The following is a 27,437-nucleotide window of genomic DNA, read 5'->3' as shown; positions in this document are numbered from 1 at the left end:
TGGTTGCGAAAGCTAGAATTTTGCGTGTATGTATGTGTTTGTTTGTGTTTCTATCGACCTGCCAGCGCTTTTGTATGGTAAGTCACATCATCTTTGTTTTTAAATATATATATATATATATATATATATATATATATATATATTAAACTTAGGTAAGTTATAGTGTGTGCAAACATGATGTTCTAAGTCTGGAGAAAAACCAGATGAGAGTAAAAAATTTCATTTTAATGAGTGTCATAGATCAATTTAATATTTGACAGAGGGCACTTATTAGATCTTTGGTGTGTTTTGATGTTAATGTCTGTGAAGTAGTAAGAGGAAATGTGTAGAAACAGATCCCATTTACATACATTTTATAGCTGTGTGTAATGTTGGGTCGTTTTGTAAAAGCAAAGTTAATGGTATAGAGGTAAATGAATAATGTGGTATAGTGGGATATTGACAGGAGAAATATTCTAATGAAGTAAGGATGCTGTTTGAAGAAATAGGTTGAAGTTTTCATCCTGCAGTAGTCAGATATGTAAGTAGCTCAAGACATATGAAGCTATGATCATAACATAAATTAGGAGAAAGGAGATAAGAAGTGAAGAAGGTAATGGGGATTTTTGTAAGTTCAATGCACAAAAATAAAATGTTGGTTTCTTCACTGCTACCTTTAGCTGAGTTACATTTCAATCATTTATTCTGATTCTACCCACATTAAATGCTGAAAAAGAGGCAACTGAAGTGTTGGCAGAAGAGCCAACACCGTGTTGCTAGAGGAGGCCGAAATTCACGCTTTTCAGGTCACGCAGATCGGCGTCAGGTCTGTAACAGTTAAGGGAATTAATAGTAGCAAATAAAATGCGAAGATCTTGGAATACTTAACTTTAATCCATAATTGGAGAACATCGCTCTTGACGGTACATGTTTTATAATTTCAATATTAACTGGTAATGGCGCCTTGCTAGGTCGTAGCAAATGACGTAGCTGAAGGCTATGCTAACTATCGTCTCGGCAATTGAGAGCGTATTTGTCAGTGAACCTTTCCTAGCAAAGTCGGCTGTACAACTGGGTCGAGTGCCGGTAAGTCTCTCTACACCTGCCGTGTGGTGGCGCTCGGTCTGCAATCACTGACAGTGGCGACACGCGGGTCCGACGTATACTAATGGACCGAGGCCGGTTTAAAGGCTACCACCTAGAAAGTGTGGTGTCTGGCGGTGACACCACAGCAACAAAACAGGCCATTTATAACACTATTTACTCAGTAAGTTAAGTTTACTTTGGAGTAACATATTTACCATTTATCCTTTTCTTTATTAGTATATGATGATATTTCAAGATTTTTATTGATACTGACTGATGACTAACGACTTTCTAACTGCCTCCCTGTGTCTGCCCTCTAATTCACATATGTGTACTACTTTTTATTGATTTAATTCTTTATTGTGATATTTGGAACATCTTGATGTATACTGGTGAGACATGTGTCCACGATTCTGTGATGCACTTTAACCTTCCTCCCAAATTAGGACAGAGTCCTTTATTACCTTTGTTAAATAATTGTCATATTTCTCTATGTCTCTTTCTTTCTTAGATATTTAATGGCTAAATCATGCCTTGTGTTCTTATAATGCATGTAATCAGGAGCCTAATTTCATTACTACTGTGTTATGTACTGCAAATGTAATAATCTTTTCTTACCTGTCAAAATCATTTTACTTGTACTTTTATTCAGAATTTCACTTTAAAATTTATTTTTATCACCTATCTATGACGTTCTCTGGTATAATTTGTTGTATGCTATTTTCTGTTTGCTAGCAACATCCTGCCAAATTATAATCAGGCAAGTGCGGAGGTTATCTAAGGTTTCTAGGTAATCTTTGTGTTCAGGAAGGTGATGTAAGTTCAACATTTTCATTTAATTTCATAGTTCATATTTACACTCTGAATATTTTTCAAACAGAAGTTTTCAATAGTCAATATGCTATGTCACAGATGTTCTAAATACAAGCACAGTGATCTTCAGTTGTCTGTGGCACTGTCATTGCTACAGCATTCTAAGAGCAGCTAGGGAGTTAGTCAAGTGTTGGGCACTCTAGCGAGTTATCTGGAAATAGCTTGCAGAGTAAAGAGATTAAGACACGGAGGATGTTGAATTTCGGGAATTTGATTTGATAAAGTTTAATTTGAGAAGTGAAATTTTTCAAACACTGTTGTTGCTACACCGCTTGCTTGCACATAATTTACGATGTGTGTGGAAAATGGAACATTTTATTAGGACTTTCCGTTATTAGTTAGGGTTCATTAGTTTCATTGTTTTGTCATGATGAAGCAAAGGCCTCAGTTCATATGGCTTGCTCTCAACGGTTATATATTTACCACTCCGTTACCATTTCAATAATTAATCTCATGGCAGTGTAATAATCATTACAAACAGTAAGATTTTCAAAGATCATTACAATTGTCAAGGAATGAGTTTCAGTATTTACCATATTGTTTTTAACAAGTTAGTTTTCTTTCAATCATTTAATTAGTTTTAATTGTACACTGCCTCCTAAAGAAAGTTTATTTTCTGGTTATGTGTGTCGCAGCATTCCACTGAGCGGAACACAATGGCTAAGACTAAACCATGATCTGCTTAGAATAGCTGCAAGTCCTTGCACTGCCCTATACTGGGTCTTCTTTGCTTCAGCTAGTTTTCTGCTGCACGACCTTGGAGAAGTACCGAGTTTCTGCTGCTACAAATAAGCCATGAAAATATGGTAGGTTAAGTTACATCACAGCCAAGACATTAAGACCATTCACAGTTAAGCTTTATATTCTAAAACTACTACTAGGTTCAGTTTAAGTGAAGCTCAGTTCAGATTGCATTTCATATGCAGAAGTGCTATTCTCACAGTGCGGAGTTACATTTGTGTATCAGTAAGTGTTTAGAATTTTGTTGCTTTTGAGTCTATAAATTTGCAGGGCATTTTCAAAGAAACATTATGGTTATTTATTCTTTTAAAATTAGTTTTGTAGTTTTACATAGCATTTGTATTCTGTTAGTTTAGCGTGTTGGAACTGCATGTCATCATCATCACACAGTATAGCACTGTCCACTGCACAGTAAAGAATTTCACAGAACAGTTTCTTTAGTTTACAGTTTGGGTTTTCTAATTAATTTAATGAAATCTAATTACAATATGGATATATAGTTATACAGTTTCAGATAGTTTTGGTGACACATTTAGTCAAATAGCGTTTTTGTTATTACACCACTTAGATTGTTCACCATTACAACAGAGATACATGTAGTTAAAAGGTAGGAAACAAGTCCAGTTCCTGTTTAGTTCACAGCGAATAACCGTTTTCGTTCATAGAAATTACAACACAGGGACATCAGGGAAAATGAGTATGAGTGTGACAGCAGTAGTTTACGCTACATCTGGTAGCTGTGTGTTTTAGTATAACGAACATACCATATAAAGTTTTACAAATAATGCACAGAATTGCAGCACCACATTAGTCGTACGACCACATTTAAACACGTGGGTGCATAGCCTCTAGAGCTGCATTTCTTCACTTTTTTTCCTTCACCCACAGAAAAAAAAAACATTTCAATAATTTAATGGCACCCCTCCTTACATGTGAATTTGTCCCTAAATACAAAGAAGTAAACACATAAGTAAAATCCAATACATTGAACATGCGGTACATTTTTTGTTATGAAATAACTATGACATACAAATTTTACAATGATGAGCGATGCCATGCCAGTTGGGCTACTCTAAGAAACTATTTGGCAATAAATTTGCTATTTTCTAGATATTTTGTCTGTGGAGGATTAGAAGGCATCAGAAATATCGTCAACCACCTGACAAGTATTTGCAACACACCAATGTATCATGACAAGGTGTTGAGCAAAGCTGCTCTAGATAACTTGATGTGTGTCATTACTTTCATTGTTGATGAAGCCCAGTATAATTCTATACTTAACAGAGTGCGCCAAATTTCTACAGTAAATTCAAAGAAACAACACTTTATTTGTTCATTACCTCTAATGATGTCAATATATTAATGATATATGTTTTTTCGATGCTTCTACATTGAAACAGTCTCTAATACTGATTAACTTACTCCTAATTAGATACTCTACCTACTTGTCTAATTTTCATTATCCTCCCATAAAATCATATTTCCAGGGCTTCTATTGCCCATGTTAAATTTCTATGTAATTGTAAAAGCCAAACAAATGTTTTCAGACACTGCTTCCCACTACATAAATCGATATCCTGTATTTAAGAAATATCTCCTTTTTAGTGAAGATAATTACTTTAATAACACTTTTATGGCGATTAATGCCACCCTACTCTTATATTTATTATTTATATTTTTCATTGTCCATATCTACATAGTGTGGACACAGCAGAATAAGAGATGGTTTAATTCAGTTGCAGGTGTTGACTTTATTTTAATATTGTTGACACTCATAAGCTCATTTCAAGATAAAATTCATTCCGTCCAAATGACCTTCCAAGTCCCATGCGGTCTGTAGCACAACGTTAGTGTCATAAGGAAGTTTTGAATTTTTCTTTCTTCTCTCTGAGTTAGGATTCGTTTCCCAAATCTTGCCTTGGTTCTCTTTCCTGTGTAGTCTATATACAAATGGAATAATATGGGGAGAAGCTGCAAATCTCTCACTGACTTCTGTACTATACCTTTCATTTCATGTCCTACTGTTGTAACTGTAGTTTGGCATTCCTATATTTTACTCACGAATTAATAACTCTATAATTTTGAAGGGTGTACTACAACAAACATCAGAAGGCTACAATTGGGATGTTTGGGTGACTTAAGAGCTGTGTCGTCAGTTGTGGTCTGTACATGAGCTTCACAAGACGTTATTTGTTATAGTATATATTCGTTGACTTCGAAGCATGAAACTGTTCTCTCATTTGATATACTAATTCTGAACTGGAAGACAGTGAGCTTCAGAAAAAGCTGTAACGAAAATAGGAAAGAAAATTTTAACAAAAAATCAGTTCTGTAAGAATAAAATGCTCTCGGGCTTCCAACCGCGTCAATTGGTTAAAATTGCGCGAGCTTTCGGCCAAGCACTCCTTGGACATTGTCAAGTGATATGACTGCCAGTGAGCTGTTGGTGCGCCCTTATATACGCTAGTTGCCGCCTGTGACGTCACTGGTGCCCGTGACATTGCCATACATGGGCATGTTTTGAGTCGGCGTTCGATGAGCCCTCTTCAAGCACGCGATCGCTGGATCCCACGCAGCGGTGAGTTGTAAGCAACCGTCTCTATTCAAGGTGTTTGTGGTAATTTTTATTTCAATAGCTTCCTTTATTAAACTGTCCCAGAAGACTTTAGTGCGAGCCACGACAGAGGTATCGCCAAATTTTATGTGGTGACCGTTTTCTAACACATGCCCAGCTAACGCAGATTTCTCTGGATAGCGCAGGCGATAACACCTCTCATGTTCTTTCCTGCGCTGTTCCACAGTGCGCTCTGTTTCTCCGATGTACTTCTGGCCACACTCACAAGGTATTTAGAAGACTCCGGGTGTTCTGAGACCTACAGCGTCTTTAACTGGTCTCACTAATTGATGGATTTTCGTTGGAGGCCTGAAGACTGATTTTATCTTGTGTATTTTCAACAGGCGGCTTATCTTGCCCGACACAGAGCCACATAATGGCAGCAAAGCAAGTTTCTTTTCCTGCTCTTCGTCGTTGGTCTTATTCTGATCTTTCCCAGAAATCACTTCTTTCACTTGATGGGTGCTGTAGCCGTTATTCCTGAAAACCTTGCGTAGGTGGCTTAGTTCGTGGTGGAGGTTGTCGTCGTCTGATATTACTCTTGCACGATGCACCAGTGTTTGCAATACTGTGCCCTTCTGTGCTGGATGATGATGGCTGGTAGCGTGCAGGTACAGGTCAGTGTGGGTGGGTTTTCTGTAGACGCTGTGGCCAAGGCACCCATTTCATTTACGGTGGACAAGGACGTCGAGGAACCGAGCGAGGTGGCGCAGTGGTTAGCACACTGGACTCGCATTCGGGAGGACGACGGTTCACTCCCGTCTCCGGCCATCCTGATTTAGGTTTTCCGTGATTTCCCTAAATCGTTCCAGGCGAATGCCGAGATGGTTCCTTTGAAAGGGCACGGCCGATTTCCTTCCCAATCCTTCCCTAACCCGAGCTTGCGCTCCGTCTCTAATGACCTCGTTGTCGACGGGACGTTAAACACTAACCACCACCACCACCACGTCGAGGAAGTTCAATGCATTATCTTTTTCCAGCTCCATGGTGAACTGGATTTAACTGTTGATGCCAATGAGGTGTTCCAAAAACTCGACTAATTTCTCGCGTCCGTGTGGCCAAATGTTGTTGTTGCGAAAGGCGGCCGAACTTTCCTTTCTGCTTCTCTGTAGTTCGTTTCTATGCTGACGTCTGTTGAGAAACCGTAGGAGCGTCGACCCATTCCCAGTCCAAAGCTGTGAGTGTTCTTGATAACTGCAGGTGCAAGGCCATGAGAGCACGTCCATTTGCATCCAGCTGTTGCCTTGTGTTGCGAATCCTTTCTTGTAATAATGCAAAGCTGGCACGACGAAATATCCTCCTGGTGACAGCGGTGTTGATATGATGGGATACCATTGCCAAATTGCCATATATGGCAATGTCACGGGCACCAGCGACGTCACAGCCGGCAGTTAGCGTATATAAGGACGCACCAACAGCCCACTGGCAGTCATAACACTTGACAATGGTCAAGGAGTGCTTGGCCGAAAGCTCGTGTAGTTTTAACCAATTGACGCGGTTGGAAACCCGAGAGCATTTTATTCAATGTTATCGCTGCGAGACTCTGCATTCATACAGTTCTGTAAGAAGTTGAATTGGTATTGTATACGTCTTTTATTTCTTCTGTTATAACATCACAAGAGGAAATATGCTACATCAAGACAAGCAACATTAAAGATAATCTAGTAAGTAATTCAAAACCTAAAAATTAGTATTAAATCTCATCCTGACAATAAATAGTAAGAGTAATTTCAGAAATAAGAACAATTAAATGAATGTAGATAATATTAGTGCAAACAGAGTTTTGGTGATTTACATTTAGACTATGAAGACAGCATAAATAGAGCAATAACCTTGTAATAGATCTATATAGATGTGAATTGATGTCAAAAGTTACTTTGAATGTGGACCTGATGCACAATTATCAATGGGCTCTATGGAAGTGGCGTGCTTAGAGGAACTCAAGAGTTTGTTGGTGCAACCGCATGGCACTGTACATGTCACAGTTCTATCAGAACACGGATAATTCGCCACAGCACCAGTAGCAGCAGCGAACTCAGTATGGTAACTGTTGTGTAATGCAGAACTGCCAACCTGAAATAGTTAAACATAACCACATTTTGTTAAATGTAATACAGCGATACAATATAACCTATATGGTCAGTACTGTCTTCAAACATCCAGGTAACTGATAGAATATCACAGTCAAACATAGAAGAATACGAATTTGTTTCGAAACACAAATCATGTTCATAAAATTACACTTTCCCAGCTTCAGTCACGATTATTTTCCAGTATTTATTAACAGGGCTCATTTTGACTGCAAGCTGCCATCAATAAGGGTGGTATCCAACGGCTATCTGGGACGACTCCAGACACGTCTTCGGCCTGGAATCTCATTGACTGGAACAGAATTGCCTTCAGTGATAAGTTCTGCTTCGGACTGAGCCCTGATGACCAGCAAAGATATATCTGCATATGCTCCAGACAGCGATGTGATACAAACCTGACTATTCCAACCATATGGCCCGACAACCAAGAGTAACAGTCTGAGGAGCCATTTCATTTCATAGCAGGACCTCTTTGGTTGTCATCCATGGCACACTTATACCACAGAGATAAGTTAACGATATACGATGCCATATTTCCTTATCTTCCATGCAAGATATCCCAGGCTTACGTTTTAGCAACATAATTCCCTGTACACACAGCGAGAGATTCTATCGCTTGTCTTTGTGGTTCTCAAACCTTGCCTTGACCAGCAAGGTCACTGGATCTCTCCCCAGTTGAGAATGTTTGGACGGGACCCTCTAACGAGCATCAGATTTTGACTACCTAACATGCCAATTGGAAAGAGTTTGGCACAATATCCCCCAGAACAACATCCAACAAGTCTATCTTTCAGTGCCAAGCCGAATAATTGCTTGCCTAGGGGCCAGAAGTGGACCATCGTGTTATTGACATGCTTAGTCTGTGAAGCCCTTTCTCCTGAATAAATCATCCAATTCTTCAGGAGCTGCAATTTTTTGTTTGTTTGTACACATACATTATGTCTACCGATTTCCGTTCTATTCAGTTAATTCCTTCGTGGTATGTCGTCTTTTTGTGTTAGAGTGTATACGCTTATATGGCAGAAGGAGCACAACAACAAACTCAGCACCAGCAATTCACACTTTCTCGCACAGCTTCTTTAACGGCTAAGGTAATTTCATGTTTCAGATCCTGAGATAATAAGCATATTAAGAACACAGATACTTCTGCAGGAGGATATTTACATGAAGTGATAAGTTATAAAGTGTGATTATTCAGCATTTATTGATTTATTATAATTTCTCAGATTATTTTCCAATAAAAAACTGAAAAATAAGCGTGACGGAAGTTGGGAAAGCTTTAAATGTTCCATAATGTAGTGGAAAACATCAATGAATTCCATGGAACATAAATATTGTTGCTGCTTAAGGCTGATGGAACATTTAAAGCCCTTCAACTCCATCTTGTTTAACTTAAGTATTTCATTACGAGTATTTGACGAAATGTCCGTCAGATGAGTAGTATGATTTCTGTGCTTCTGAAAACGAAAGTTCTTATGCGTGTATCACTCACTGTTTTTACCTGATTCACGACATTATTACTTTCTTTAGTTTATATAGTAATTTAAACGCTAAGGATTTATCTGTAAGATGAGGTTCCAATAGGATTAACCTACAGAACTCCTTTCATTATAAAATTATCACATTCCTGTGCCCTAGGTTTGGCTATAGTCAATATCTAGTATCCTTTTAAGATCATGCAAGTGAAGTTTTGAGATTGTACAGTGCATTTTAAGAATAATCTCTTGTTATCTGAAATTCCGTTGTACTTGTTTTGGTGGTAGTGTGGAGTGGTTTAATACATTGTTGTTGCCTGTTATTACTACCGGGAGATGGAGCTTTCACCCCATGAACCATGGATCCTGTCGGTGATGACTTGGCTTGCGTGCCTCAGTAATAGAGATAGCCATTCCGAATGTGTAACAACAATGGACTCTGTATGAGTGACTGATCTGCCCTTGTAACATCAACCAAAATGACCTGGCTACAATAGTGCTGTAAATGGCTGAAAGCAAGGGGAAGCTAAAACAGAATCATTTCCCAAGGACGTGCAGTTGTATCCCATAGTAAAATGATGATGGAATCCTCTTGGCTAAAATGCTTTGCAGTTAAAATAGTTAAAATTTCCGGGAGCGGACTACTCAGGAAAGTTTTATTATCAGGGGGGACATAATTTGCGATCTACAGGTCGGAGCATAAACGTTAGATCCCTTAATTGGGCAGGTAGGTTCGAAAATTTAAAAATGGGAGTGGGTAGGTTGTAGTTACATCTGGTGGGACTAAGTGAGGTTTGGTGTCAAGAGGAACAGACCTTGGGTCAGGGGAATAAAGGGTTGTAAATACAAAATCAAATAGGGGTAATGCAGGAAAAGGTTTTATAATGAATAAAACAAGGAATGCAGCTAACCTAGTATGAACAGCATAGTCAACACATTATTGCAGTCAAGAAAGACACAAATTCAATACTCACGACATTAGTAGACTTTCATATACCAGCTAGCTCTGCAGATGATGAACAGGTTGAGGAAATGTATGATGAGATAAAACAAATTATTCAGATAGTCAAAGGAAACGAACGTTTAATTGTGATAGGGGACTGAAATTCGACAGTAGAAAAAAGAAAAGAATGAAAAATGGTATGGACTGCGGGAGAAGAATGAAAGAGAAAGCCACTTGTTAGAATTTTGCACAGAGCCTAATTTAATCTTCGCTAAAACCTGGTTTAAGAACCGTGAATTGGTTGTATACATGGAAAAGATCTAGACACACTAGAATGTTTTGCATTGATTATATAACTGTAAGGTAGAGATTTAGGAACTAGATTTTAAACTGCAAGACATCTCCATGGGCAAATGTGGATTCTGACCACAATTCATTAGTTATGAACTGGAGATTAAAACTGTAGAAACTGAAAAATGATAGGAAAACAAGGTGATGGAACCTGAATAAGTTAAAGAATGAGAGGCTGTTGAGCATTTCATAGGGGGAATTAGGCAACGGTAGACTAGAACAAAGGTAAGGAATACAGCAGAAAAGACAGTTGGGTACCTTTGAGGGATGAAACAGTGAAGACAGCAGTGGTTTAAATATGTATGAAGACAAGGCCTAGTAGAGATTCTTGTATATCACAGGACATATTGCATATAACTGCTGAGAGGAGAAAACAAAAATGCAGCAAATGAAGCAGGCGAAAGGGATTACAAACGTCTAAAAATGAGATTGCCAGGAAGTCCAAAATGGCTAAGCAGGAATGGCTAGAAGACAAACGTAAGAATTTAGAAACTTATTTCACTAGGATACAGTCCACAGGAAAATTAAAGAGGCGATTGGAGGAGTGTGGAGCAGCTCTACCATTGTCAAAAGCTCAGATGTGAAACCAATACTAACCATAGAAGGGAAAGCTGAAAGTTAAAAGGAATATATAGAGAGTTTATACAAGGGCGATGAACTTGAAAGCATCACTGTAGAAACAGTACCGAATTACCAGGCTGATAAGTCATGCATGCAGAACACAAACACGAATTCTTTACAGAAGAACGGAAAAACTGTTAGTAGCCGATTTCGTGGAAGATCAGCTTGGGATTTCGCAGGAATGTAGGACCTCGCGAAGCAGTACCGAACCTACGACTTAACTTAGAAGATAGGTAACCGAAATGAGCGTTTGGCGTCATTCGCCGGGAGGCGCCTTACGGGGCCGGTCCGGCCGCCTTGGTGCAGGTCTTATTACATGCGACGTCACATTGGGCGACCTGCGCGCCGTATTGGGATGAAATGATGATGATGACAACACAACACCCAGTCCCTGAGAGTAGAAAATCCCCGACCCAGGAATCGAACCCGCGTCCTTAGGACGGCAATCCGTCACGCTGACCACTCAGCTATCGGGGCGGGCAGAAGATAGGTAAAGGAATGGCAGACCTACCTCTTTAGCAACTGTAGACTTTTGACTGGAATACTCTGTTTGATATTTTGAAGGTAGTAGGGGTAAAATACAGGAAGAGGAAGCCTATTTACGCCTTGTACAGCTACCAAATGGCAGTTATAAGATTCGAGGGGCATGAAGAAGAAGTTGTGGTTGAGAAGGGAGTGAGACAGGGTTGTAGCCTATATCTGTTGTTAGTCAATCTGTACACTGAGCATGCAATAAAGGATGGCAAAGAAAAATTGGGAGTAGTAACTAAATTTATGGGAGAAGCAATAAAAATTTTATTTTGATGTTTGCTGATGACATTGTAACTCTCCAGAATGAGATTTGCACTCTGCAGCGGAGTGTGTGCTGATATGAAACTTCCTGGCAGATTAAAACTGTGTGCCCGACCGAGACTCGAACTCGGGACCTTTGCCTTTCGCGGGCAAGTGCTCTACCACCTTTTTTTTTTTTTTTTTTAAAAAATCTCATTTTGTTAGTTTTTTCGTTCGTGTCATGTGCTCGGTGCGGACATCGCAAGACACCTGTTTCAGTTCGTTATTGATCCATTAACTAAGTTATTTTTATTACAGAGGGCAGCTAACCCTTACCATCTGAGCTACCGAACCACAACTCACGCCCGGTCCTCACAGCTTTACTTCTGCCAGCACTTGCCCACGAAAGGCAAAGGTCCCGAGTTCGAGTCTCGGTCGGGCACACAGTTTTAATCTGCCAGGAAGTTTCACATTGTAACTCTGTCAGAGACATCAAAGGATTTGGAAGAACCGTTGAACAGAATCGGTAACGTCTTGAATGGAGGTTGTACGATGATAATTAACAAAAGTAAAGCAGATATAATGGAATACAGTTGAATGAAATCAGATGATGCTAAGGGAATTAGATTAGGGAAGAGTCACTAAAAGTAGTTGATGAGTTTTACTATTTGGCCAGCAAAAATAAAACGTCGACTGGCAGTGGAAAACAGTGTTTCTGAAGAAGGGAAATTTGTTAGCATTGAATATAGGTTTTAAGTGTTAGTAAATGTGTTCTGTACGTATTTGTCTGGGATGTAGCCATGTAAGTATGGAAGCGAAACATGGGTTAGAACAGTGTAGATAAGAAGGAATAGAGGCTCTTGAATTGTGGTGCTACAGAAGTATACTGAAGATTAGATGGGTAAATCGCGTAACTAATGAGAAGGTACTGGCGAGAAATGGTGAGACAAGAAATTTGTGGCACAGCTTGACTAAAAGAAGAGGCCCGTTGATATGACATATTCTGAGACATCAAGGGATCACAAATTTAGTATTTGAGGAAAGTACTGGTGTACAGGAAGACCAAGAGATAAATACAGGAAATAGAATCAGAAAGATGTAGGATGCAGTTGCCATTTGGAGATGAAGTGGCTTGCGCAGCATAAAGTAACACTGCGAGTTGAATCAGACCAACTTGGAACTGGAGGCCACTACAGTATACAATCAACAGAACGATCAACAGTAAACATGGAGTAATAGCGGAGTGTAACATTGCCTACAGTTGCGACACTCACTGCTGTGAAAATTGTTACCATCTGACAGCTGAAATGGCACTAGCCTTCCTAGAGAGGAGAAAGAATACCATATAATTAAAGTTTGTTTCTATCCTTCTACTTAGTTATGGAAATAGTAATTATATTTTGTGTTCCAAGCATGAGTTAATTGTCGAAAGACACAACTTATTCACGAAAAAATATTTTCGAATATATTCACAGCTGCACCTTACTCCGCTGAAAGGAAGAGAATATGTGGGGAAAACGAACACATGAATCTTTTCTTGTGAGCTCTGATTTCTCTCATTTTATTATGATGATTATAGATACAGATGGGTGCCAACAAAACACACTGGTGTCCAAAATTAAAGCAACAAACTGCTATTTCCCCGTCCTTTGTCTAATTCACGTTAGTCATACAAATTGTCAACAGATGTAGCTGCACGCCAGCAGTGACATCAGGGCACCTATAAAGTGGGGTAGTGTTTGCAGGGTCGTCCGACACCCACAACCGCTGTGTTCACAGTCACAGTCGGTGCAGCGTGGCACAGTGAATACGCCTACTGACTCTCTGCTGTGGAGGGCCAAAGGAAGAATGGAAGCGGGAGAGTCGTAAACTGATGTGGCGCGATGGCTTAAACTGAATCGTTCTTGCTGTAACGGTGACCGGAACGGTCGCAGGGTTGAAGTGATGGAAAGCGCGGCGGTACCGGCGGTGTGGCCCGTGAACAACAACACAACGGAAGTGGACGGACACGACCAACGAAGGACAGAACGAACAACAACAAGATCGAAACAACGGAGTCACAAGAAAGCCTAACAACCACGTCCACTCGCACACAGAACAAGAAAGTAAATAAGCTGTCTAACACGAGGCGATGTGTCCAGAGACGTACGCAGGGTTAGCCTGGCTGGCTGAGCGAGAGGCAGGCGCTTAAATATTCTACCGGGTCGCCGCTTTTGGCAGCTGGAACCATGTGTTCAACTGTGGCGCCCTCACACTAAATGCGGGCCAGGAGGCTCGCGCCGCCACAGCTTATGGCGCGATGGTGCAGAGACTTCTAGGGGTTTTCGACGTCCATGACGTCTGGCGGGGATTCAAATTCCGCGTCACGCGGTATCAGATCCCTCCCCCCTGAAACTTGCGCGTAGGGACGGAAACACCCCGGACAGTGCCGAGGTGGGTGGCAGTGGGAAGAGGAGCTGGGCTCATCAACAGCTATTGGCGGGGAGGAAGGGACGCCCTAGGTATCCATGACAACCGATCCAGAGTCCAGGGCGGGGGAGGGAGCCGCCGATCCACCCGGAGGCGGGGAGGGCTGGCGGCAGACCCACGGGGAGACGGCAACCGGGGGCAGGGACGGTGATTCGAGGGCCACGTCTGTATCTGAAGGGAAGAGGCAGCGGCGCGAGACCCGTGGCGGCACGCGGGCAGAGCTTATTGTAATGGCGGCGCTCCAACCCTTTCGACGTCTGCACCGACCTCACACGCCGCCCATGGACCGCGACGACCGTGGCGGGTATCCAACCCCCCTTGCGCCCGTACTCGCGGGCCCACACGGCCGTGCCAGGGGCATACCGCTGCGAGGGCCGGGAGTGGCGGTGGTAGGAGGATGGTATCAGCAAATGGAGCAGGGTCCGCGGCTGTCGTCCATGAAGGAGCTCTGCCGGACTGCTTCAGTCAATTTGCGTAGTGTGATAGGTGCTCAAAAACAGGGTGAGGGCCGACTTGGTTGGAGATGTGTCGATACCTTAGTCAACTGGTGTTTAAAAGTGCGGAGAAGCCTCTCCGCTGCACCATTGGACCAAAGGTGGAAAGGGGGCTACAGAAATATTTGATACTGTTGGCCTGACAGAAGTCATGGAAGGAGGACGCCGTGAATTGGGGACCATTATCGGAGACCATCATGTGTGGCAGGCCCTCAATGGTGAGAACCTGGGCCAGGGCCATGAGTGGTGGCTGCCATGCAGACAACATATGTGGTATCCGGAGTAGCCATCAACAATGAGTAACCATATGGACCCCAAAAATGGGCCCACAAAATCGATATGGATCCGATCGCAGGGACAGCAAGGCACAAGCCAGGGTGCAAACGACTGAGAGGAGCTTGCCCAGTGACGCACACAGACAGTGCACCCACGGACCAGAAGCTCCATATCGCCATCAATGCCAGGCCAATACACATGCTGGCGAGCCAAAACTTTCATTTGGGACATACCCCAGTGCTCGTGGTGTAACAAACCGAGCACCATAAGCTGCAATTCTGGAGGGATGACCATCTGATGGGCATCCGACTCTGTGGCCAACAGAAGGACATCATCGACCACAGAGAGCCTGTGGGACAGGTGGCACCAGGGGTTGAAATAGGACTGCATCTGACGAGTAACATAGGACGGCCACCTGTGGACCACGTGGTTGAGAACCTGCAGCAACACAGGGTTGTGGCGGGTAGCTGCAGCAATGTGAGCAGCCATAAGAGGTAGACCGGCCAGCGCAACATGGCGGCGGAATCAATGTGAAATCAGAGCACTTGCTGTCGGTCAAAGGCAGGATCGGGGCCTGCTGGGAGATGTGACAAAGCGTCCGTGTTAGCATGGTGGGCGGTGGGTGTAAAAACAATGCCCAGCGCTGGAGACGTTGAGCTGTCCGCTCTGGAAGGTGCGAGTGGTGTCCAAAAAGTGTAACCAAGGGTTTATTGTCCGTCAGGAGGGTGAACTTTGCCCCAAAGAGGTAGGTGTGAAATTTTTGGACAGCGAACACGATCGCCAGAGTGTCCTTTTCAATCTGGGAGTAGTTCTGTTGTGCTGGGGTCAACGTCTTAGACGCATATGCCATGGGCTGTTTGGAGCCATCGGCATCCTGGCACACAAGGACGGCCCCAGTGCCATATGCCGATGCATCAGCTGCCACAACCTAGGGGCCATCCGGAGAAAAGGGAGTAAGACAAGGGGCGGACTTGAGCATCGCTTTTAAACAGAGAAAAGCCTGGTCACAGGCAGGCGTCCAATCAAAAGGTACCCCTTTGTTACGCAAGTGATTGAGGGGTTGAGCAATGGAGGCAGCCTGGGGCAAAAACTTTAAGTAATATGTAACCTTGCCCAAAAACACCTAGAGTTCAGATAAGTCCTTGGGACGAGGAAGGGCCTCAATGGCCGCAACATTACGACCTGAAGGGCGAATGCCATCTTTGATAAGCCAGTGGCCTAAGTATTCCACTTCCAGTTGGAAAAAAACAACACTTGTCCAGCCGACAGCGTAAACCAGCAGAGTGCAGAGTGTGAAATATGTCACAGAGGTTTTGCAAGTGTACCTGGCGGGAACGCCCGGTGACCAAGATAATTCACACAGGCAGGGATAGGCTGTGTAAGCTGCACCAGGAATCGCTGGAAAATGGCCGGAGCCGAATAGACACCAAAGGAAAGGCGCTTGTACTTATACAATCCGAAAGGCGTGTTGATAACCATGATGTTCTGAGATTCAGCATCCAAGGGCAACTGGTGGTGTGCCTCAGCCAGGTCGATTTCCCCCAGCAAGCTTGGCAACAGGGTCTTCCTGTCGGGGAGAGGGGTAAGTGTCAATCAGGGACTGAGCATTGACAGTAGCGCCGAAGTCCCTACACAGCCGTAGGGACCCATTGGGTATCCGTGTGACCACCCGTGATATCACCTACGCACTGTAAGTTACAGGCTCCAGCACGCCAGCGGCCTGGAGCCGATCAAGTTCCTGCTTGACCGCTGGTCGTAAGGCCACTGGAAAGGGCTGGACCTTGAAAAAGCGGGGCTGTGCATCCGACCGTAGGGTGTTGTGTGCCTGAAAGCCGGAAGCACATCCGAGATCCGGTCCAAACAACCACGCAAAAGCGGAGAACAGATCGTCCACGTCCTAAGAGGGAGCAGCCGTGGAAACGACCTTAACTTCGTCGGAAATTGAAAAGCCCAACAGTTGAAACGCATCCAGGCCAAAAATATTCGAAGCCGACGGATGGTCGACGACAAAAAGGGTAAGGAACTGGGAAACATGCGTGTACGTCGCCTGGACGACGAACTGCCCATGAGCCCGCCTCTCGTGGTCGTGCGGTAGCGTTCTCGCTTCCCACGCCCGGGTTCCCGGGTTCGATTCCCGGCGGGATCAGGGATTTTCTCTGCCTCGTGATGGCTGGGTGTTGTGTGCTGTCCTTAGATTAGTTAGGTTTAAGTAGTTCTAAGTTCTAGGGGACTGATGACCATAGATGTTAAGTCCCATAGTGCTCAGAACCATCGAACTGCCCATGAAGGGGAATGGAACTATCTCTGTAGGCGACCAAATGGTGAGAGGGAGGCGACAATGCAGATGAGCCCAGCCAGGTAAATGTTGTCATATTAATTAGGGAGACGGTGGCCCAAGTGTCGACATGAAAACTGACATCCTGAGTGAAAATGCGGAGATTGAGGAAAAACTTCCTCACTGACGGGTAGTCCTGTGGGACGACCGACTGCAGAGCAAGGACTGTATCTTGAGGCCCAGGAGGGGCAGGACTGGAGCGAGTCGAATGACTACTACAAACATCGGATGTGGCCCTCCTTGTTACACAGTGTGCACGTTTTCCAGCAGTAGGGACAATCAGCCCGCGAATGGGCAGTAAAGCACTGTGGGCAAGAGGGAAGTGGGCTGCGCGACCGGCGACGAGGGGCGACCGAAGGCGCCGATGCCATAGAGACGTCGGACAACGAGGAGTCCCGACGGCACTGGCCTCTGTTGGCCGGGCCACGTCGATGTCGCGAGAGCAGAACCCGCCGTGACGCCGCGATCGCCGCCACCTGCGGTCGCGCCATAAGACGCTCGTTAGCGGCTTGAGCAATTTCAAAGGAGTGGGAAATGTGGAGAATCTCTTCCAAGGAAGGATTGTCGAGTTTCAACGCCGCAGTGCGGACCTCAAGATCGGGAGCCAGCTGAACCACCACATCCTGGATCAGGGAGTCCGCATACGAAGACTTACACTGCTGACTGGTGCACGTAAAATCGCATCGACGGCTGAGACCCAGCAAGTCCGTGACCAGGAACGATACGATTGACCAAGCTGTTTATGGTACTGGTGGAACTCCAGCCGAGAGACGACCACGTGGTAACGTTGGGAATAATAGTTTGTCAGCTAAAAGGCAGATCTCCTGGAAAAAGAGAACCACAGGATCGGACAACCGTGCCAACTTGGGGAGAAGATAGAACGTGTCCGGGGAGGCCCAAGACAAAAACAACGACCGCTGAAAGGAGTCGTCCGTGACTTGAAAGGCCGTGAAATGATGTTGTTTCAGCCGATGTAAGTAGGTTTCCCAGTCCTCTTTAGATTCATTAAAGGTTGGAAACGACGGCCGACGTGGGAAAGCATCGGACACCCGAGGACAAGGAAGCTGTTGTGGCAACGCGTCCCGGGCATCGACTTTGTCCGTTAGCAACTGCAGCGACTTTTGTAATATGTCTAACTGGAGCTGCTGCTGCTGCATGAGCTGCTGCTGTTGCTCCAGCAGGCAGATCAACTTCGCCTCCATACCAACAACGACCACCGGTTACTCGTCGCCAAAATGTTGTAAAGTCTACTGGAACGGTCTACATCTACATCTACATCTACGTCCATACTCCGCAAGCCACCTGACTGTGTGTGGCGGAGGGTACCCTGAGTACCTCTATCGGTTCTCCCTTCTATTCCAGTCTCGTATTGTTCGTGGAAAGAAGGATTGTCGGTATGCTTCTGTGTGGGCTCTAATCTCTGATTTTATCCTCATGCTCTCTTCGCGAGATATACGTAGGAGGGAGCAATATACTGCTTGACTCTTCCGTGAAGGTATGTTCTCGAAACTTTAACAGAAGCCCGTACCGAGCTACTGAGCGTCTCTCCTGCAGCGTCTTCCACTGGAGTTTATGTGTCATCTCCGTAAAGCTTTCGCGATTACTAAATGATCCTGTAACGAAGCACGCTGCTCTCCATTGGATCTTCTCTGTCTCTCCTAACAACCCTATCTGGTACGGATCCCACACTGCTGAGCAGTATTCAAGCAGTGGGCGAACAAGCGTACTGCAACCTACTTCCTTTGTTTTCGGGTTGCATTTCCTTAGTATTCTTCCAATGAATCTCAGTCTGGCATCTGTTTTACCGACGATCAACTTTATAAGATCATTCCATTTTAAATCACTCCTAATGCCTACTCCCAGGTGATTTATTGAATTAACTGCTTCCAGTTGCTGGCCCGCTATTTTGTAGCTAAATGATAAGGGATCTATCTTTCTATGTATTCGCAGCACATTACACTTGTCTACATTGAGATTCAATTGCCATTCTCTGCACCATGCGTCAATTCGCTGCAGATCCTCCTGCATTTCAGTACAATTTTCCATTGTTACAACCTCTCGATACACCACAGCATCATCTGCAAAAAGCCTCAATGGACTTCCGATGTCATACACAAGGTCATTTATGTGTATTGTGAATAGCAACGGTCCTACGACTGAAATCACTCTTACTTCGGAAGACTTCTCTCCATTGAGAATGACATGCTGCGTTCTGTTATCTGGGAACTCTTCAATCCAATCACACAATTGGTCTGATAGTCCATATGCTCATACTTTGTTCATTAAACGACTGTGGGGAACTGTATCTAACGCCTTGCGGAAGTCAAGAAACACGGCATCTACCTGTGAACCCGTGTCTATGGCCCTCTGAGTCTCGTGGACGAATAGCGCAAGCTGGGTTTCACACGACCGTCTTTTTCGAAACCCATGCTGATTCCTACAGAGTAGATTTCTAGTCTCCAGAAAAGTCATTTTACTCGAACATATAACGTGTTCCAAAATTCTACAACTGATCGCCGTTAGAGATATAGGTCTACAGTTCTGCACATCTGTTCGACGTCCCTTCTTGAAAACGGGGATGACCTGTGCCCTCTTCCAATCCTTTGGAACGCTACGCTCTTCTAGAGACCTACGGTACACCGCTACAAGAAGGGGGGGGGGGGCAAGTTCCTTCGCGTGCTCTGTGTAAAATCGAACTGGTATCCCATCAGGTCCAGCGGCCTTTCCTCTTTTGAGCGATTTTAATTGTTTCTCTATCCCTCTGTCATCTATTTCGATATCTACCATTTTGTCATCTGTGCGACAATCTAGAGAAGGATCTACAGTGCAGTCTTCCTCTGTGAAACGGCTTTGGAAAAAGACATTTAGTATTTCGGCCTTTAGTCTGTCATCCTCTGTTTCAGAACCATTTTGGTCACAGAGTGTGGACATTTTGTTTTGATCCACCTACCGCGTTGACATAAGACCAAAATTTCTTAGGATTTTCTGCCAAGTCAGTACATAGAACTTTACTTTCGAATTCATTGAACGCCTCTCGCATAGCCCTCCTCACACTACATTTCGCTTCGCGTAATTTTTGTTCTGTGTAGGAATATAATATGAGAATTAATAAAGCAAAAACAAAAGTAATGGCATGCTACAAAGAAGATGAAGTGAAAGTCCAAGTTCATGTAGGCAATGAACTGCTTGAACAAGTTGATAAATTTACTTATCTGGGCAGTAATATTACCAGGGATGGAAGGAGCAAGGCAGAAGTGAGAAGTAGAATAGCTCAAGCAAAGGCTGCTTTTAACAAGAAGAATAACATGTTAACATCTAAGAGCATCAGCCTTGAAATCAGGAAAAGATTTTTGAAATCATATGTGTGGAGTGTGGCATGATATGGGTGTGAAACATGGACTCTCGGGACAGAGGAAGACCAGAAGCTAAATTCTTTTGAAATGTGGTGCTATAGACGCATGATCAAAATAAAATGTATGGACAAGGTCACAAACGAAGTGATTCTGGAAAGAGCAGGTGAGAAGAGAAGCTGCTGGAGTTTCATTGTTAAAAGAAGAGTGCAATTTACAGGCCATCTATTAAGACATAAAGGACTCCTGAACACAATCATAGAGGGATATGTCGAGGGAAAAAGACCAAGAGGAAGACCACGACTGAGGTACATGGATCAAATCGTGAAAGATGTGGGATGTAACACCTATAAAGAAATGAAGAGAAAAGCTGAAAGACGCACAGAATGGAGACAAGCTGCCATTGTAGCTGTTGCAAACCAATCCTTGGATTGACCACTACAGAAGAAGAAGAATTTTTGTTTGTCTGCGAGGCTTTGGCTATGTTTATGTTTGCTGTGAAGTTCCCTTTGCTTCCGCAGCAGTTTTCTAACTCGGTTGTTGTACCACGGTGGCTCTTTTCCATCTCTTACGATCTTGCTTGGCACATACTCATCTAAAGCATATTGTACGATGGGTTTGAACTTTGTCCACTGATCCTCAACGCTATCTGTAATTGAGACAAAACTTTTGTGTTGAGCCGTTAGGTACTCTGTAATCTCGTGGGGTTGAAGTGACGGAAAGCGCTGCGGGATCCTCGGAGTGGCCCGTGAACAATCCACGTATACTCGTACATAGAACAAGGAAGTAAATAAGCTGTTTAAGGCGAAGCGATGTGTCCAGAGACGTACCCAAGGTTAGACTGGCTGGCTGAGCGAGAGGCAGGTGCTTAGGTACTCTATCGGGGGCGCCGCTATTGGCAGCTGGAACCACGTATTCCACTGTGGCGCCCTCACACTAAATGCGGGTCAGGAGGCGCGCGCCGCCACAGCTTACGGCGCGATGGTGCAGAGACCTCTAGGGGTCTTCGACGTCCATGACGTCTGGCGGGGATTCAAATTCCGCAGCGCGCGGTACCAGAATTCTGCTGTTTCTGGGATGTGGTGACATTTATAGAGACTGAAACAATATCCCAAAGAGCAGTGTAGGGCCGACCACGTGTGCCATCAGAAAGAATGGACGGTTATTTGGCTGTAAGGGCACGGCAGTACGGCCTTAGTACTGCATGGCAACTGGCATCTCACGTCGCAGCATCCTCTGGATGGGTTGTATCGAGGTAAACAGTGTACAGGCGGCTTCAGCAGAGTAGCCTTTACTGTTAGAGATCTGCTGTCTGTTTACCTCTGGCATGTCTTCACAGAAGGTAACGTGGAGCCATCAACATTCCACTTGGACGGTCGAACGGAGCGCCAATGTTCTTTTCACAGATGAGTTCCGATTTCGCCTGGAGAGTGATTCTCGACGGATTCGGATCTGGAGGGTACATGAAACACGATTTCTGGACCCAAACATTGGGGAAAGAAAAGAAATGTTCAAATGGCTCTAAGCACTATGCGACTTAACATCTGAGGTCATTAGTCCCCTAGACTTAGAACTACTTAAACCTAACTAACCTAAAGACATCACACACATACAGTCCGAGGCAGGATCAGAACCTGCGACCGTAGCAGCAGCGCGGTCCCGGACTGAGGCGCCTAGAAGTGCTCGTCCACAGCGGCCGGCTGGGCTCATAACACTTTCTTGGGGAACACCAGATGTTACTTCTGTTTTACACGATGACTTTCTGTTACCTGTTCTGACAGGAAATCACGAATCCAGTCAGACAACTGAGACGATACTACATAGGCACGCAAAATAAATAGAAGTCGCTGCGAGAAATGGTGTGTAAGGTTTTCTGGAGATGTATTAATATGATTCTTGCTGTTTAGGGCCAGATGTAGCAAGAGTTGTGGAATTGGTTTCTTCTTGGTTGGGAACCAGTTGTTTTGATTTCGACGTTATTGTCACGTCTTTGTGTATTTCCCTTCTGTTTCAGATTTGAAGGGTTATATGGTATGTTAAATACTATATGTATGTATCGCATTCCGAATAAGTTTCCTATTTCTCCGTTCATTGATTTGATTGGAAATGTAGTGAACAAAACTTGATGTTGTTGAGTAGATGTTCGACTCCTTACTGCAAAAGGTCAGGTCTGCTGGTGTTTAGTGGCCACTTACTGCTATTATAAGGAAAAGGTCACCTTCAGCAAATACCTGTAATTTACAAGAGAATCGTAAATGATATGCTCTAAAATGTGGCGTTTCATATTTTCGTAAGATCTTTAGGAATCCATGAAGGACAGACGTGGGGTCTTCTTGTTGTTGCAAGTTATTACTCTACTCTCGCTCCCATTGGTAAAAACCATTGTACTATTTTAAGCAATTACTACTCGCTTTCGCAAGATCGCGTCGAACAATGTAACTTCCAGGCAGTTTGGTGTGCTACTGTCGCAGTGGGCAACACGACTCTTACGTCAGACCGTGATGACAGAACAGCCCTCAGATAAACGCGTACGCTTTCATGACAGTGGGCTTAGTCCGCTCTATCGGTGTCCAGAACAGTCCGCAATCAATACATAAATGTTTCCTTACAAGTGTTGTTCCAAATGCGGACCACCACGATCACAACAGTGTCTAGTGCGACAAAACATCCACTGGTGTGCATGCTCAAGAGTCCCAGGAGTCCGGTTGCCTATCTGTTGCTGCTGCGACATCCCTAGCAAACAGGTCGAGCTGAGTCACGTAAAATAGGCTCCTTACGTGCCTCCAGAGCAAGAAGTCCATTTTCACTGTCCATGGAAGAGCACCATGGCGACCTATCGCAGCTTGCATTAGGGTGCAAAACGTGCCTAGTTCCTGTCGTGCTCACTTTGCACAGATCGATGAATTCTCAGTTGGACATTTTGTAGTAACTGTGCGGAAGAAACGTTTTGTACTCTACTCTGTTCAGATTACCGTAAAGTACGTAAGGTATAATCACATTTATATTTCTTTGGTGGTGTCATCAGTCCCACAATAAATCCTCTCCATTGCCAACCTCTTCATCTCAAGAGTAGCACTGTCACCTAAAGTCCTCATTTATTTGATCGATATATTTAATTCTCGGACATTAGCTCCATATTCTTATGCTCTACAGCTCCCTCACGTACCATCAATTTATTACTTGATGTGTTGGCACATGTCCTATCACCCTGTCATTTCTCCTCAACGATTTCCATGTGTTACCTACCTCGCCTATCCTTATTTTCAAAAGCTTTTTGTACCACCTCATCTAAATCGCTTGTACTCTCTCCTTTCCGATTATCCCACAGTCCACGATTCACGTCCACACAGTTTTGTGCTCCACACGAACTTCATCCTCAAATGTATACTGCTAGTGGACTTACTTTGGCCACAAAACTCCCTCTTTGTTTGTTCTGTGTGTATGTCCTCCTCTCTTCACCCACCATGTGTTATTTTGGTCCAAAGGTAGCAGAAGGGTGACTATGTTGAGAAATAAATATTTAGAAATGAAGAATGAAGATGTAGAATTTTAATGACGTTTGTTTAACTTAAAAAACTTTTATTCCCATAAAAATTCTGAGGCAGTACTTTTTAGCACGCTCTCGAACAAGCCCTCTTTGAGAGGACCACTGGGAGAACAAGGGCGACTTCTTGTATCAGAAATATTTGACGACGATAGCTGATGACTGTGATTCAGAAGTCGAGTAGTGACTGGAACTGAAGTCGGGCCTTAAAACGTTTTGATTACTGATCAACGTCTGGATCCCTAGGCGTGGAAAACAGAAAATCGCCGAAAATACCCGGCACCCGCCGCCCACTATATCGATACATTCATAACTTCGTAGGGTTAACACAGCTGCTCGCGTTCTTCGTTTTATCAACTTGACAAACCTGTCTAAGGACATTTGATTATGCTGTTTTTTTTAATCCTCTGCCTGTCTTTGTCTTTTATAGTATTGTCCCTTTTAGTTGCTGCTTTAACCTTGTGCCTCACGGTGCATTCCGAACTTAGTCTTGGCGCTAATGACCATTGTAGTTATGCGCCCTAGAACCACAAAAAAAAATTATCGCGCGAGAGTTTTTATCATACCATTCATGGGTTTTTCTATTGTTGGAAACGCCCTCTCTTGTGACTTGGCGTCGTCTGTAAACAGCACAAAAGTATTAAATAGTGCTTGCCTGTACACTGTGTAAGAATTTTCAAACTTTATTCGAGATGAAAGTACACTGCCTTCTATGACTTCACATTCTGTGGATGATACAGGTGTAATTGTTGTTCATGCAAAATTCTCGAAATAGTTGTTCAACTTTGTTCAGAGTTTGTGGAACACGCTAGCTACTAGTGGTTGGATAGTCACCAACCGCGTGTAACTCTCGTACAGATTGGGTGCGGTGGCGTGTCTCTGACGTCTAGGATGCCGCTGTCGTTTTTGTACCGCTCTTCCACTGTGATGAGAGAAACCTTACATGAGGTGCACATTGGAAAACTCTTCATGAGTACATCAATCCACACTATTGTCTGGTACTGCTAAATACATATAACACTGTCCCAAGAACAAACTCAAGACAGAACCGAGAAATACGGAACATAAGATAGCGGGTGAAGAATATAGTGGACACTGCTGTTTGTGAGCAGAAAGTAGCGTGAGTCAGTGGAGCTAGTTTGTTTACGAACGAGAGACACAGTGCATACCGTGAACAGCTGTGGTGCGGGTACTTTAAGTACAATACAAAGATAAACGCGCATAAGAAATCAAACTAAATGCAATTATTGTGTGACAAGGCATGGTAGACCACAGTCACTTACACCAAAGCACTCAGAAAATTTCCCCAAAAATTATCCATAATTTTTCACTGTAGATCGACTCACTCACTGTACTCCGTTAATAACTGTGAGATGGCATTGTGGGAATCACATGCATAAAATGTGTACACATGTTTCAAACAGCAGAAAAGGAGCAAAAGAAAAATAAGTAAAAGAGCTGGTCGCATTCGGTGTATAGAATTATTTAAAATATGACTATCTCCAGTAGTTCAGGTGAGTACATGAATGAATATATTTTGGAAACCATAGAAAAGAATGGTAAGTATGCCAGTATACATGAAATTCGTAGACACACAGTTAGCAGGTCAATACTCAAACCATAATGTTCTATCACCTATTAAAATTCGATAATAAATTGCCAAAGGAGGCAAAGTAGATAATTACATGGAGATGACAAAATTCATGGGATAGCGATATGCATGTATACAGATGGCTCCAGTATCGCATAGACAAGGTATAAAAACGCACGGCCTTGACGGTGTTGTAATTTGTACTCAGGTGTTTCATGCGTAAAGGATTTCGACGTGATTATGGGCTGACGACGGAAACCAACAGACTCTGAACGCGGAGCGGTAGATGAAGCTAGACGCATGGGGAATTCATTTCGGAAATCGTTAGGAAATTCAATGACAGTGTCAAGAGTGTGCCGAGAATACCAAATTTCAAGCATTATCTCTCACAACGGACAACGGTGGCCGACGACTCTCAATTAAGGACCGAGAGCAGTGGCGTTTGCGTAGAGTTGTCACTGCTAACAGACAAGAACCACTGCATGACAACCACGATAATCAGTGTGGAGCGCTCGACGAAGGTATCTGTTAAGGCAGTGAGGCCAAATTAGGCGTTAATGGGCTGTGGCAGCAGGCGACCTAAGTTGCTAACAGCGGGACATCGCCTTCAGCGCCTCTCGTGGGATCGTGTCCATATTAGTTGCAACCTAGACGACTGGAAAACCAGGCCCTGCGCGGATGAGTCCCGATTTCGGTGGACAAAAGCTGATGGCAGGGTTCGAGTGCGCCGCAGACCTCGTGAAGCCACAAGCTCAATTCGACAACAAGGCACTGTGCAAGCTGATGGTAGCTCCATAATGGTTTGGGCTTTGTTTACAAGGAATGGACTGGGTTCTCTGGACCAAATGAACCGATCATTGAATGGATACAGCTATGTTCGGCTACTTGGAGACCATTTGCAGCAATTCCTGGACTTCATGTTTGCAAACAAAGATTAAATTTTTATGTATGGCAGTGCACCATGTCACGGGGCCACAATCGTTCGCGACTGGTTTGAAGAGCACTCTGTTCAATTCGAGCGAATGATTTGGCTACCCGTCGAATATTTATGGCTCATAATCGAGAGGTAAGTTCGCGCACAAAATCCTGCACCGGCAACAGTTTCGCAATTATGGAGGGCTGTACAGGCAGCATGGCCAACATTTCCGCATGGGACATCGAACGACTTGTAGAGTCCATGTCACGTTGAGTTACTGCACTAAGCTTGGCAAAAGGAGATCCGTAACTTTGTTGGGACGTAGCCCATGATATTTCGTGTAAAGCACAATTTTATTTAAGAAGGTAGTCAATACTTTGCTGTTAAACAAAGCATGATACAAAAGTAAAGATTACTTTCAGAAGTCGAAGTATTGGTTAATAAAATAGCGACTAAAACACAACTATCATATTGCAGTAAACTTTCACAGTGTAATGAATTTGATTGGTTAATTGCACACACTGATTCGTTCGTTCGTAATGCTAATGTTTCAGTGTGCCTGTGACCTCAGCGTCTTACATGATGAGGAGACGCTATCTTTGAGGTATGTGGACAGCAAGACACAGACGCATTGCAGTATATTTGCAATACTGAAATAATCTGCTATGTACATAAAATAGGAACTGAAAGACACTGCATAGCTATACTGCGCAAATTAAAGGGTCGCTTTTTTTGACACCTAGCCACATTCTTGCATTGCGACACAGAAGTTTGAAATTTGGCTCAAAGCTGCCTCCGCAACAGTACAAAAGCTTGACGCCCTGCGAGTCGGCGACGCTTCAGACAGCAAGATGTTGATACATGTGAGAAAAATGGGACAGAGCTCAGTAGTTCATGTGAAGTGTGACGTGTGTTAAC

At 43.7% G+C, this 27,437-nt stretch overlaps 1 protein-coding gene across 3 annotated transcripts in view; it reads right to left on the bottom strand.

Moving 5' to 3' along the window:
• Nucleotides 1-6,960: 6,960 nt before the first annotated feature.
• The window catches only part of LOC124777360 (fatty acyl-CoA reductase 1-like), a 246,019-nt gene continuing 225,542 nt past the window's right edge, over nucleotides 6,961-27,437 (bottom strand). For all 3 annotated transcript variants that reach the window (XM_047252737.1, XM_047252734.1, XM_047252736.1), the window contains one exon: nucleotides 6,961-7,366. In XM_047252737.1, coding sequence (XP_047108693.1) covers nucleotides 7,273-7,366 — 94 coding nt within the window. In that variant the 3' untranslated portion in view covers nucleotides 6,961-7,272. The remainder of the gene's footprint in view (nucleotides 7,367-27,437) is intronic.

The sequence above is a fragment of the Schistocerca piceifrons genome, chromosome 2, assembly GCF_021461385.2.
Source record: "Schistocerca piceifrons isolate TAMUIC-IGC-003096 chromosome 2, iqSchPice1.1, whole genome shotgun sequence".
NCBI classification, from domain to species: Eukaryota; Metazoa; Arthropoda; class Insecta; order Orthoptera; family Acrididae; genus Schistocerca; species Schistocerca piceifrons.
Note: the sequence above shows the minus strand (reverse complement) of the source record. Positions and strands in the feature narration are given on the sequence as shown.